General features: G+C 34.8%; 1 protein-coding gene across 1 annotated transcript in view; it reads left to right on the forward strand.

Annotated features, from left to right (window-relative positions):
* Positions 1-14,195, forward strand: part of ACER2 (alkaline ceramidase 2) — a 32,839-nt gene extending 18,644 nt beyond the window's left edge. The window contains exons 5-6 of the mRNA XM_074207868.1: positions 4,377-4,514; positions 8,419-14,195. Of these exons, the coding sequence (XP_074063969.1) occupies positions 4,377-4,514; positions 8,419-8,605 (325 nt within the window). The 3' untranslated portion in view covers positions 8,606-14,195. The remainder of the gene's footprint in view (positions 1-4,376; positions 4,515-8,418) is intronic.
* Positions 14,196-15,428: the final 1,233 nt, after the last annotated feature.

The raw sequence follows: 15,428 nt of genomic DNA on the forward strand, positions 1-15,428 counted from the left end.
ATAAAATGTGTACTATTGTATTTATACTACTATATAATAACATTTTAACTTTTAATACCATAATAATTCAGACTCTTTCTCTGGTAAGAAGGGAGGGCCCAAAAATTTTATATGAATTTTCTAGCTCAAAGAAGTGCCATGTCCCTAACCTTCCCCAATATGAAAGGGATAACTAATATTTATTTTTATTCTGTAGATATGAGTGTCCCAAAATCTTAGTACAGTTTTAAGTTTTAGAAATAGAATATAAATCTACAGATTTACAAAACCCCCAAATTTGAAAGATTATTTCCTATTTTAAACGATTAAAATTTAATCTAACCATTGTCTTATATTGTACATTGCTCCAATCAATTTTTCAGTTTTTGTAGAAGCTTTTATCAGCTGCTGCTCAGTGATCCTAATTTTAAGATGGTTCAAAGGAGGAGATTTTGATATATACAGACCAGTTTTAATGTGACTTCCTCAAGAAAAAGTCTAATGGATCTCCTCTGCTGATGAAAGTATCATCCAGAAACTTAGACACAATGCATAACAGGGTGTCCTGCCTTGTTAAAATTAAATTTTCAAATTTATTTTTGAAAAATTACAAAAACTAAATTTAATGAAAGGAAATATAAATAGTTTGGTTTCCCCATGATGTTTTTTGTAAATTTGTAGTATTTATATATGTACACATTGTTTCTTTAAAATGCAATCTCCTTGAGAGCAGGGTTATTCTTTTTATTTTTATTTTTGTCTTTGTTTCTCCTCCACTTAGCACAATGCGTGGAACATAGGTGTTGTGACCTTAACATACCAATGCTGTCCATGGGGTTTTCTTGGCAAGGATACTGGAGTGGTTTGTCATTTTCCTTCTCCAGTAGATTAAAGCAAACAGAGGTTAAGTGACTTGCCCCAGGTCACATAGCTAGTAGGTATCTGAGGACAGATTGAACTGAGGTCTTTCTGTTCTGTCAACTGAATCAGTCACCTTAGTTGCCTCCATATTACAATCTGTGTTCTTTATCCCATTTCTTAATTGTTTCATACTATAATTAATTTAATTCAACATTTATTATAGCCTTGTAGGTGCTAGTCAAATCTGGGCAACTAGATGGTACAATAGATAGAACACTGAACCTGAAGTCAGGAAAATCTGAATTAAAATCATATAGTGTGACCTTGGGTGAGTCATATAAAGTCATTTAAATGGCAACACACTGGAGGAAATTGCAAGTTAGTCTAGTATCTTTGCCAAGAAAACCCTATAGACTTCTCCATGGAGTCAGAAAGAATGATAATAATGTGCTGGGAGGAGACAAAGAAAAAAACCAAGAAGATTACCTGCACTCAAGGAGCTATTCTCAAAATGAGTGCATATTACTTATCAAACTTATGGTTGGAGAATTTATGAAGAAACAACAATTAGAGAGTACTATAAGTTATAAAAAGAATAATTCTGAATACATTAAGTTAAAAAGATTTTATTAAAAAACCCATTATTCCAAGATTAGAAGGAAAGCAGAAAATGGAGGGGGAGGAATATGGAAATTTTATTAACAGTTTCTCAGATAAAACTTTCATATCTCAAATATAGGTTGGGAAATATTTTTTTTTTTGCAAGGCAAATGGGGTTAAGTGGCTTGCCCAAGGCCACACAGCTAGGTAATTATTAAGTGTCTGAGACTGGATTTGAACCCAGGTACTCCTGACTCCAGGGCCAGTGCTTTATCCACTGCACCACCTAGCCACCCCTGTATCTCAAATATATATAGAGAACTTTGTTAAATTTATAAGATTGTTAATTATTATCTAATTCATAAATGATCAAAGAATATGAACAGGCAGTTTTTAGAGGAAGAAATCAAAGCTATACATAGTCATATGATAAAATACTCTAAATCTTATTATTAAAGAAATGAAAATTAAATCAACACTGAAATATCATCAAACACCCTCAGATTGACCAAGGTTTTCCATGGTGATCAGGGAAAAAGCAAAAGAACCTGTTCTAAAATATTTATAGCAGTTTTCTTTGAGGTGGCAAAGAATTGACAATTGATGGAATACTACTTGTTCTATAAGAAAAATAATATTGCCCTTTATAGCTAGGTCATAGCCAATCTGACCTTATCTTGTAAATGGTGTAAGATATTGGTCTGCACCTTGTTTCTTCTTGGTAAATGGTAAATTCTAATTCTCAAAGCTCAAGTCTTTATATTTGTCAAGTACAAGATTGCCATAATTGGTATTGTATGCTTACTCTGTGTCACTGATCCATCTTTCTGTTTCTTTTTTTTTTATTTATTTTAATTTTAGGTTTTTTTTGCAAGGCAATGGGATTAAGTGGCTTGTCCAAGGCCACACAGCTAAGTAATTATTAAGTGTCTGAGGCTGGATTTGAACTCAGGTACTCCTGACTCCAGGGCCAGTGCTCTATTCACTGCACCACCTAGCCGTCCCACACCTTTCTATTTCTTAGCTAGTACTAAAAAGTTATGATTACCACCTTATAATACAGTTTAAGATCTGGTATTGCTAAGCTCAGTATTTATTAAGTGTCTGAGGATGAATTTGGACCCAAGGTACTCCTGACTCCAGGGCCGGTGCTCTAGCCACCCCTATTCCTTTGATATTCTTGATCTTTTTTCTCCCAAATGAATTTTGTTATTATTTTTTCTAGTTCAATAAAATAATGTTTTTGATAATTTAATTGGGATGACATTGGATAGCTAGATTGGTAAAATTGTCATTTTTATTATATTGGTTCAGTCAATTATGAACAATTAGTATTTCTCCAAATATTATATTTGACTTTATTTGTATAAAAATATTTTATAATGATGTTATTTTTCATTTTTGTGTTTGTTTTGGCAGGTATACTCTCAGGCATTTTTTGCTGTCTGTTTATTTTAAGTGGGATAGCTCTTACTATTTCTTCTTGCAGTATTTTTTTATGATTTATGTAGATTTTTTTTATTTTTTTATTTTTATTTTAATTTTATTTTTTATTTTTATGATTTGTGTAGATTTATTTTATATTCTACCACTTTGTCAAAATTATTAACTGTCTCAATTAGCTTGTTGAATTCTTGGAGTTTCTAAGTATATCATATCATCAGCAAAAAGAGGTTGTTTTTTTTACCTCATTGCCCATTTTGACTTAAGTTCTTTTTTTCTCCTATTGCTATTACTAGCATTTCTAATATGATGCTGACTAATACTGATGATAATGGGTATTCTTTCATAGTATTGCAAAGCTTCTGGTTATAATAATGTTTGCTTATGTTTTTAGGTAGATGATTCTTATCTCTTTAAGGAAAAATCCATTATTATTATTATTATTATTATTATATTGCTCTGAATGGGACTCTAGCAAGGGAAAAGACTGGAATTTGCTCCTTATTGTTGTTATATATCATTTAAAAAGTTAGAAAGCCAAATAGATATAAATCCTATTCTTTGCCAAGTCTGCTAGTTTCTGATTCAGAATTAATTTGTCTTAAACATATATGTCTCTCTCTCTCTCTCTCTCTATATATATATATATACATATATATATATATATATATATATATACATTCCGTATATGTATGTTGGAGTATATTAATTGAAATACATCTGTACAAATTTAGCAGTCAGGTAGTGCAGTGGATAGAGTGTTAGATTTGGAGACTGGAAGATTCATCTTCTTGATTTCAAATAGGGCCTCAGACACTTACTAGCTGTGGAGTCCTAGGCAAGTTATTTAATCCTGTTTGTCTCAGTTTCCTCATCTGTAAAATGAGCTAGCAAAGGCAATGGCAAACCATTCCATTATCTTTGTCAAACAGGGTTACAAAGAGTCAGATGCAACTTAAATGATCAAATAACACATGTGTGTACAAATATACATAGATATGCACATACATTCCTATGAATGTGTTTATTTCAATTAATGTATAATAATAGCTTAATAAACCCATGATACTCAATTGGAAAGCCATAGTTTTAAATTCTGTGATACCTGTACTGATGTATTCAGATTTTAGGAGAATTTTTGCTGGCAGGTCTTTCTGAAAATGTTTCCACCCTTCCATCTAGATTGGGAATATTGTGACTGTTCCTCACAAGCAGCACTAGAAACTATAGGAACTCCTTTGGGAATTCCAAGTCTATAGGAAACCTTGTGAAAGGAAAGGGGAACTAAGAAAAAACTTACATATCACTACAATGATGTAAATCAGTTTTTTTCCTTGTGAATTATTTACAGCAAAAAACCTTGGCAGCCAAAATTCCCGTTAATCTATTTAGACAGTCAGATCAAAAGGCAGTTTATTATTCTCAGGGTAGTTATGGGTATAGAAACCCAAATTGGAACTGATGGCATTGCTACTGTTTTTTTCTCCCTCGAGGTGTGACAACTTACGGGTCTATAAACTGGGTCTCTTCTCCGGGCTTTGGTGGACTCTAGCTCTCTTCTGTTGGATCAGTGACCGGGCCTTCTGTGAACTCTGGTCCTCCTTCAACTTCCCCTATCTGCATTGTGTGTGGTAAGTCTCACGTACATGAGGCATAGTAGCCACCACTTATTTTTTGAAACCTTTTTGTTAACTTTTACTTTCTTCTAAGGAAGTTCTAGCTCTCAATGTGTTTATCCACCCTGTAGGGGAAGTCAGACTAACTAGGCCCTTCATCAAATCATGGGAATAGAATGGAATAAATGACTTCTTTCCTAAGTCACACATACAACAGTTTCATCAGCAACAGGAAGTCATGGAAATAGCAGTAGAGACCTAAGGGATCAGACCTAGCCAAAAGGGAACTAAAGCAACAATAATAACAACAAAATCAAAGCAGTGTGATACCAAAATGGGGGTGGGATGCAGAAGAGTTACCTTTTGTTACCTTCTGGCAAATTGTAAAAGTACAAAAATGCTAACCTGTGATGTGAGATTCAGATAAGGTATAAATTATAACACTCCTTGATTCAATGTCAGGAAATTTCTCAGCTTGAGTAGAATCCACACCTAAATTTATGAGCCATTCGAGGTCTGACTTCTTACCATTAATTAACAAGTATAGCTGTTATGGAATCATACCAGCTAGAAGGAATCTTAAATCTAGTCTAATCTGAATCTCTCATTTTATAGAGGAAATGGAGACCCAGAAAACATAAATGATTTCCTCAAGGTCATTCATCTGTTTAGTGACAGAGTCAGGACTAAAATCCAACAGAGGGAAAAACAGTGAAGAAATATTGACTATTGTAGGGCTGAAGGTGAATTTTTCTCCCTGGAAGCCTCTGGCTATCAACCTTTCCATTTGCAAGTGAGCATTTCTGATTGGAAAAATGTGACAGGTACTAATAGAAAAATCCAAAAATTATTATTCAAGAACTTAATGGATTGAAATTGTAGTTGGGAGATGGTATAGATGTTAGAATATTCTTAAACTGCATAAAATTATATTCAAATTTACACCAAAGTTTTTAAAAATATTTATTACTATTTTTATTTTTATATCTCCTTTATTTTACGTGGTATTTCTATCACCTCTCTTATAATAAAAAAGAAACAATAAATTCAGCAAAATTAATCAATTTTATTAAAAAAGATTCAGATGATATGCATTGTTCCACACTCACAAAAAAGAAAGGCAAGATGTTACCTAATTGGTTATTTTAATTTCACATCATTTGACTTTGATTCTATTGTTCTTTCCATTTTTATTGTCGTTATCATTCATACACAGGTTTTAATGTAATAATCTGAAACTATTTCCTTTTCATTTGGCTTGTTGTCATATGCTAATGTTGCCCTCTCAAATTTGGCACATTAGCAAAGATAATATGGGTAAAAATGATACTTCATTTTATAATCATTTAAGTGTTAGTAAACCTGAAGAGGCAATATAGTTTAATATAGAGGGTTGATCTTGGAGTTGAAAAGATCTGAATTCAAGTCCAGTCTCCAACATGTATGGACTGTGTGATCATGAGCAAATAACTTAACCTCTCCTTGCCTAATTTAACTTTACAAATGAACGAATTGGTGAAAAAATGAATGAATGGATGGATTTTATTACAAGACTATAAGTTGCAGATCAGAGGACTGAATTGCAATAGTAGAGGGAATTTCTTTCCTGGGATTGCCCCAAATCAATAGAAACATAGGTTTAGTAAAAAAAAAAAAATTATACCTGAACCCAAAAATTTAAAACACCAATACATCACCATTAAACTGCTATGAAAATTTAACCAGTCTAAAACTATGTCCATGGAGAGTCATTGTGTCTTCAGGGCTGGCCTAGAGTCAGAAAGATCCTAATTCTAGACCTGCCTCTGACACATATGCAGGGTGTGGTCATGGGCAATTTACATAACCTCTCATTGTTCCTGAACAACTCTGTAAGACTTCAAATTATAGCTGTGTTGCTAGCATGATAGAAGTAACCAGGTGGTGCAGTGGATAGAATGAAGGTCTGCAAAGTTAGAAAGACCTGAGGTCAAATCTGGCCTCAGACCCTTACTTTCTAAGGGACCCTGGCTGGGCAAGTCAGTTAAGCATTGTCTGCCTCAGTTTCCTCTTCTTTAAAATGGGGAAAATAATGGCATCAACCTCAGTTTTGGGGGATCAAGGGAGATATTTGTAAAGCACTTAGCATATGCCAACACATAAATACTTGAAATGTTTTATTGATGCCTTTTCTTCATACAATCTACTTTCCAGTAACTCCCTACCCTGTCTTGAAATAAACACATATGCAATATCTAAAAATGAATGGCCTATTGCTCATCTATTTTAAAAATTAAGTTTATTGATGACCTTTTATATTACTATCATTTCTGAATGTTTTCCTTTTCCTGATCCCAGAATAGAATCTTTATTTGTAATTTTGATACTATGGCACTATCTGAAAAAATTAAGCAAAAAAAAAACCAAACCCCAAACAAATGTCATTATACATGTTATCCCCAAAGTTTCCAAGATATTAATGTTTAAAATTACACTGATACATATATACTTTCCCCTACAGAATGTGTGTGTGTGTGTGTGTGTAAATGGAGATATATGGACCATCTCATATTTGTATATGTGGACATTCATATTTGTATATACACACTTATACACATAAACTACATATGCATATGCACACATGTGAAGCAGTGTCCCAAAAGTGTGTCTGTTTCATTTAGCATTAGTTCATATGATCCTTCCTATGTTTCTCTGAATTCCTTATTTTTGTCATTTCTTATTGATCAAAAATAGTCTGTTACGTTCATATATAGTATTATTTGTTTTACATTTCTATGAATAGTGACCATCCATTTTGTTTCTAGTCCTTTTTTATTCCCAAAAGGGCTTTCTCTGAATAGTTTGCTATGTATTAGACCTGTGTTTATATGTTCAACCTCTTTGGAGACATGTAAAAGAATGAATCATTGGATTCTAATGACTATTTTTTTAGCATAATTTCAAATTATTATCCACAGTGGCTGAAACTATTTACAGCTCTATCAACAATATATGAAAATGGGTTTCATAGTTTTTCCAACCTGATTATTTCTATTTTTGTTCATCTTTGAAAATAGATTTATGTTATTTAAATTGTTCATTTTAAAGGGCCACAAAAACACCCAGAGCTCCTAGAGTAAAGGTCTTCTTTAAATGATCACATTTATTTTTTTATTATTTTTAGATTTTTTGCAAGGCAAATGGGGTTAAGTGGCTTGCCCAAGGCCACACAGCTAGGTAATTATTAAGTGCAGACACTCCAGGGCCGGTGCTTTATCCACTACGCCACCTAGCTGCCCAAATGATCACAATTTTAAAAAATAGGTGACTTTCTTTAGACAAGAATGTGCCCTGAGACATAGACAGGGAGTAACAGTTTAATTTTCTGCTAAGTCAGGAATAAAAGAGCTGTTTTCAGCTCATTTCCCCCTCCTCTTTTTTTTTTTTTTAAGGTTTTTGCAAGGCAAATGGGGTTAAGTGGCTTGCCAAAGGCCAGGTAGTTATTAAGTGTCTGAGACTGGATTTGAACCCAGGTACTCCTGACTCCAGGGCCGGTGCTTTATCCATTGTGCTACCTAGCAGCCCCTAATTACCCTCTTCTTATAGACTTTATTTTCAAACTCTTATAACCCAGTCTTAGTCCCTTCACTTCACATGATTTAACCCTCCCTGTTTTAGAATTAGTTCCTGTCATGGAGAACAAATGAGTCACTTCCAGTATACTGTATGAGGAAAGCTGGCCCTGTACAGGTCAGGATTCTCTAGCTATGTAGGAGAGCTATAACTTCATCTCCTCCTAGCTGGTCTAGAATAGTGCTGGTGTCCTAGATCAAGTTTTTTCAAGGAGCTTCAATCAATCAATCAATCAATCATTAAACATCTATTAAACACCTAATATTGTATCTAACCCTGGGGTTTATCTGTTTTATCTATTTTTCAGGCACATCCTCATTTGTCTGGCTGCCTATCTGGGTTGTGTCTGCTTTGCATACTTTGATGCTGCATCAGAGATCCCAGAGCAAGGTCCTGTCATCAAATTCTGGCCTAGTGAAAAATGGGCCTTCATAGGAGTCCCCTATGTCTCCCTCCTATGTGCCAACAAGAAATCTCCAGTCAAGATCACATGATGTAAAAGTTCAGCAGCTTTGGATTTTTCCTATTTATTTTTTCTCACTTACTGTGCTTAGTTAATGATCATGACAGCCAGGGAGACATGAGTCTGCTTCTTTATTTGTTTGGACTTTTTCACTCTTGTCTGTTCAGAACTTGTAAGAATTCAACAATGTACAGTAAGAAATGCATTTTTTTCCCCTTTAAGAAATGCATTTTTCCTCTTTCCCTTGGAAAGGAGGAAAATTGGGTTTTGGTGGGTTTTTTTTTTTTTGAGAATGAAAATACAAGTAGAATTTAGGTTATCCTGGGAGCTTCTTCAGGTTTTATTTTTAGATGCCCACTATCCCTTACTACTGGCTCGTGAATCTTAAAACACTGTGATAATAAAATGTCTTGTTAGACCAAAGCAGCAAGTTACTAGCAACTCCTAGGGACCTTCTGTCCTTCTCTCTTCTACCCCCATATTATCTTTTCAGAACTCTTGTGGTTGGAAATGACAAACAAATGTACCTTTTCTTTTGGACTAAACTTGCATCTTTGTTCCAGAGATTTTCAATAGAGTCTGTGAAGAATCTATATGAAGGACTTCTAGGAGAAGAATTTTTAATCAGAAGTCTCACAAAACCTAGATTTTAAGTAAGGTTAGAAGTTATTTTTGTTATTTGTGCTGAGAGTCCTAGATTAATCTTCTATTATTGGGCAAAATTAATGGAGATGGGGAAATTGTTACCATCAAATCATCCTTTAAAATGTGCACAACTTTTTCCCCCCAGTTCATAATACACCAATAAGCTGTAGAATTGAAGAACAGTAGAAGAGCAAAGAGAAGAGAATTATAGAATATTAGGGTTTGAAGGCATCTTAAGTGGATGGTTGTAGTGGAAAGGATCCTAGAGGTAGGGTCAGAGAATTAGGGTCTAAATCCTAAATTAGGGTTTCCTACTTTTATTAGCAGTGTGACCCTAACCTCTCTGATTCTTAGTTTCCTTCTTTAGAAAGCAAGAAGGGTAGTTTTAGATAAGGTCCATTCTGACTTGAAGTCTTAGGAGCCTATGAGATCATTTAGGTCAATCCCTTTATTTTATAGATAGGAATAATAGATATATACCATACAATGTAGTACAATAGCCTTACTATCTGGCCAGGCTGCCAAATGCCCAACTATAACTGGTGGCAGTTTTTCCCTCCCTTTCTTAGTGGGCATGGGGATGATTTAACTGTCACAAACCCAATGAAACTAAACTTTTTTTTTATATTGAGGTATCCTCTTATGTGAAACCTAGAGGAACCTGAAATACTCTGAAATATCATGCAATACTTTAGAAAATCACTTTTATGAATCATCTCGAATTTTTCTCTCTACCCCCTAAGTATAGTAATTGAGATTGGAAGTATCTTAAATGGGTAGTTGTAGTAAAAAGGATATCAAATGGGGGACAGGTCAAAAAAATCTTGATTTGATTCAGAGTTCTCCTTTTTTTTTTTTTTCAAGGCAATGGGGTTAAATGACTTGTTCAAGGGCACACAGCTAGGTAATTATTATAAAGTGTCTGAGGCTGGATGTGAACTCAGGTCCTCCTGACTCCAGGACCAGTGTTCTATCCACTATGCCACCTAGCTGCCCCCCCAGTTCTCCCATTTTTATGAGCTGTTTGACCCTAGGTAAGCCACTAACCTCTCTGGGCCTCTCTTTCCTCATATGTATAATGAGGGTGTTTTTATTTGTTTTCAGTGTATTCTGATTCTAACCTATTGCAAGACTCCCCATTATGGCCTGGAACACTACTGCTGCTCCCCTTTCTATGAACCAAGGCATTCATTAGACATATGTTCAAAAGTGGCAGTAACATGACTTATTCATTTAAGATTTTCAGTATGTTCTTTTTTGAGTTTTGAAACTGAACAAAGACTCCATGGGCTCAGTTGCTCCCCTTCTTCATTGGGTGAATCAGGAACTAGCATGTCTGTAAATGTCTCCTGAGTTTAAATCTGGCCTCAGACTCTTAAACCTTTCTGCCTCAGTTTCCTCATCTATGAAATAATCTGGAGAAGGAAATGGCATACCACTCCAGTATCGCTGCCAAGAAACATAAACTCAGATATGACTGAACAATGACAACAACAACACATGTCTGCAAGATTTGTGGTGCTCGTTGCCAGCCTCAGGGATATTTTATTTTCATTTCACTGGAGTGTTTCTTACCTTGTCCATGACATTCCACTATTAGTGGTAGAGGGAGGAAAGTAGGATTATTGTATATCTTCTTTATGATGTCAGAAAACACTGTATGTTGGCATAACAGATGATTCAATCCCAGAGAACTAGGTCATGGCATTTACTCATCAAGGCCAGTTGACTTTGTTATTCTTGGAATTCATGGAGAATCAGGAGATTAAAAGCACTTGATGATCTCAAATGGCAAATGGAGTCCATGCCTTATTTTAATTGCTTTTATGAAACTGCTGTAAGAGTTTCAGCGACAATTTGGAATTCTCTCTCAAATACTAGCTACAGGTTGGTTTCTTAGGCCTAGTTGCTGACAATCTTCAAGCCAAAGTCATGAATTGTTGGAAGGGGAGTTTCCAGAAGACTTATTTACTTGTTTTGTTTGTTTCACATCCAACTGTTCTTTACTACAGAAACAGATAGAGCTCTCCAAGTTGCAGGAAGTATTTTAATTTTTCACAACTCTGGTTGATAACTAAGAGTTTTCATAGGCATAAATACTGCCCATTTTAATGTTTCTGAATAATAAAAAAAAATAGGTTCATTGTCTTAAGACCTGCTTATTTTATACTTAATGGATATTAAGAAGGTTCAGGGAGGGGAAATTTTCTGAAATTTTTGTCTGTGGGCTTGGGGTTCAGGTTTCCCCACCCCTACCCCATCAAAGCTCTAAATCTGTTTTCATCATTACTTGGTACCCAATGAGAATTTTCCAAGTTCCCTTTGGAAAGCGGGATAGAGGGATGGAAAGACAAATAACTTCATTCTGAGAGGTGTCTGGGAGGCTGATCGGTGAATGTTTGAATATTCCAGGAGTTTAGTGGGATTGAAAATCATGATGCTAGCTAATGGAATCCTCTTTTTCCCTCTTTCTACAAGGGAAGTTGATTGAGTTGGGTCTGTCAAAATTTCTAGGCTTTAAAAGCAGCAAACCGTTGTTGATGGTAATCTGTTAAAGAGACCCAGAGCAGAAACAAGGTGTATGATCTCATGGTTATAGGTACTCACTTCATCCATTAGTGATCACATCCCATCACTACCTTCTATGCCTCATGTACTTTCATAAATGTATAGAGGACCCTCTCTGGCCTTTCTCTGGTTCTTTAATATCTCAAGGATGCCTATATCAGTGTTTGGGTTAATCCTTTATTCACAATGCATAACTGGCATTGTCCCTTTCTTTGTCATACATATCTCTGATGATATTAGGGTTCTAGGATCATAGATTTAGAAGTGGAAGGAGTATCACAAGTCAAACCTATCAGCCTTTGTTTTAAAAATGTATTTATGTCATCACCTCTTATTTATCTATTTATTCACAGCAGTAGATTTCTTTCATGTTGGTAATTTATCTTTTGGCATAAATGAAATAAAAGGACCTGAGGTTCTTTTTTAAAAGTAGTTTTTGAATTGCACTGTGTTTAACCTATGCTCCCCAGGTTTTTTTTTTTAATTTTATTTAAGGCAGTGGGGTTAAGTGACTTGCCCAAGGTCACACTGCTAGGCAATTATTAAGTGTCTGAAGCTGAATTTGATTCTCAGATTCTCCTATTTCCAGGGCCAGTGCTATATCCACTGTGCCACCTAGCTGCCCCTTGAACTAAGCCTTAAAAAGAACATTCAGCTTAGACTTATCCTTTTGGTTCTGTTGGATATAACAGTTAAAGAACTCCTTTGAATCTTTGAGAGGTTTGATATTTTATCAAATGATGTGCAATCATGAATACATTTTTAAATAGGACGGGTAAAGATTTTAATATTCAAGTACTAGGTTGTGACAAATTTTTTTGACACAGCTAGTAAATTTTTATTTCAGTCAGAGTTTGTACAGAATCCACAGTGTTGGGTTTTGAGATGTAAAAAGCATTGAGTAGTCTGTGTTTAAATTGGGTCAGGTACCCTAGTAGATTTTTAAAATTTTTGTTATTTTTTAATAACTTAAAAAATGTTGACCTTTGAATTTAGAGAATATTCCTTGTTCTTTATACGTGACATTCTAAAAGAAGAAAAAAAAGGGTCTGTGGTGACTGGAGTTATGTGAAGTGGTTGATAGTGATGAGTATTACGGTGTTCACAGTTAAGGATGAACTAAAATTTCTAAGATAGTAGTTTGAGACATTAGGTTAGGAAAAATTTTCTTGTTCTGAGGTAAGCCAGCATAGAAATTATTAGCATATACAGGATTTTAAAATATTTTTAACAACTTTTTTTCCTGTTAATTGATGAACTTGCCTAATTCATCATGAAAATTCTTCAATCATCCTGTATCAATAAGTACTTTATTATGCTTTTTGGTTATTTGCTATTTTACTGTCACTGATACAGCATGTCCAAAGCATCTAGAAAACAGCATTATATAAGAAAACAAAGTTATCCAATTCCTTGGTTTTTTTCCCCAGAGGATAGGAAAAGATCAGAATGCAAATTTAGACTAGAATAGAACCAGACCAGTGCTCCACCATTTGCCCTGTTTGTTCAACCCTTGGTAGGACTCTGATTTTATGAATCCTTTTCAGATTTGCCTTGGCATAAAATAATAATACTGTCACATAGCAATCACGTTTATAGAATTACTGTACCTCTAGGGCTTGTGAAGGCTAAGACTTATTTTGGCAAAATCACCCAGAAAATGTTATTTCCAAAACAGGTTTTGGACCTTTCAAAAACAAGAGCTTTATCTGGGTGCTATCAAATCCAACTTAGAAGTCATTCTAACTAGCTGAATTCTCTTTTTATAAATATTTTCTACCTTCCTAAACTAATCTCTCACTATTTGAGCAGTTTTTTTTCATATATTTGCTAAGTCAACCTTTCATATTTTTGTATCTGCAATATATAATCAGAGTGCTACTTTATTCTTAAATTAAAGTGGTTCTGTTGCTACTGTCCTATGGAAGGGGAAGTGTGTCTACTGTGGTAGCAAGCATTCACCCTCATTTTTTGGGGGGGATGAGTCATAGTTTTTACAGTCTAGCTGTTGCACTTTATGCTTTAAATTTTATAGCTGTCTTTTGATATAAAGGTCACAAATGTTTTTTTTTCTATATCTCAGTGAATATATGTGTACCTCTATGGTTCCATCACAACTTCCATAATATCTGTAGAGAAAATGAGTTCCATGAATTATGGCACTATACCTGTGATGATCCAGTCAGGGGAATCATTGAGATTTCTTTCAAGAACTGTGAAACTAATACATCTAACTATTTTTGGAGATAAATATTTTCAACACAAATCATCTCTACACAATTATTTGATTAAATTTATAATTTTACCCTATGGATTTAAAACATCTCAAAGATTTTGTTATGTTTTGATTTCATCTAATCTGAAAGAAATGGATTGTTTTATATTATTAAATTGCTTTAGAAAAAATTCTGTGCCTAACTCTTCATTTGTTTTATTTTTCGGTGAATACTTTCCTGTGAATGAAGAACTTATAATATTGATTGATAGAAGAGTCTTGTCTAGATTACTACAATAGCTTTGTAATTGGTTTCCCTGCCTGATGTCTCTCCTCATGCCAATCTGTTCTCTATTATGGTGATTTTTAAAAAGGATAAGTTTGACCATATAGCCCTCAGTTCAAGGGGCTCCAGAAGCTTCCTGTTACCTTTAAGATCAAATATAAACTTTTTTTTTTAGGTTTTTGCAAGGCAAACAGGGTTAAGTGACTTGCCCAAGGCCACACAGCTAGGTAATTATTAAGTGTCTGAGACCAGATTTGAACCCAGGTACTCCTGACTCCAGGGCCAGTGCTTTATCCACTACACCACCTAGCCGCCCCTATAAACTCCTCTTTTGGGCATTTCTTTCCAATTTTCTTATACCTTACTCCTCTCCATGCATACTCCAATTTAGTTTACACTTGCCTATTTATTTGCAGTTCCTGAAACATGGTGCTCCATTTTCCTTTTTTAAATTTTTTTATTTTTGCATGGCAATGGGGTTAAGTGACTTGCCCAGGGTCACACAGCTAAGTAAGAATTAAATGTTTGAGGTCATATTAGAACTCAGGTCCTTCTAATTCCAGAACTGGTACTCTTGCTACTGTGCCACTCAGCTGCCCTGCATTTTCCTTTTGTAAAGCCTTTGTATTGCTGGTCATTACAAGACTGGGATACTCTCTCCCCTCTCATCTCCACCCTGGCTTCCATCAAAACTTAGTCAGCTCAAGTTCCACCTGTTGGAGTGAAGAAAGGATCTTCTCAAAAATCTTAACATTTCAGGATCATAGATAAGGTTAAATAAGGCAGGGAGATGAGGGAGAAGGGATTGGGTGGTTTTGATCTGTTTTTGATTAGTCTTTTTTTGTGGGGGGGGCACCTTTTTAAAAATTTTATTTGATTCTGCAATTTCATAAAAGATAATAAATTTTGACCCTCTGGACATTAATGAAAAATTTCAGGCTGGCTAGGTGATACAGTGGATAGAGCACTGACCCTGGAGTCAGGAGTAACTGAGTTCAAATCTGACCTCAGACACTTAATAATTACTCAGCTGTGTGGCCTTGGGCAAGCCACTTAACCCCATTGCTTTGCCAAAAAAAAAAAGCTGCTTTCAACTTGAAGCAGAGAATTTGAAAAAAATTTTTTTTTCGCTGTTGTGGT

The sequence above is a fragment of the Macrotis lagotis genome, chromosome X (genome assembly GCF_037893015.1).
Source record: "Macrotis lagotis isolate mMagLag1 chromosome X, bilby.v1.9.chrom.fasta, whole genome shotgun sequence".
Taxonomy (NCBI): Eukaryota; Metazoa; Chordata; class Mammalia; order Peramelemorphia; family Peramelidae; genus Macrotis; species Macrotis lagotis.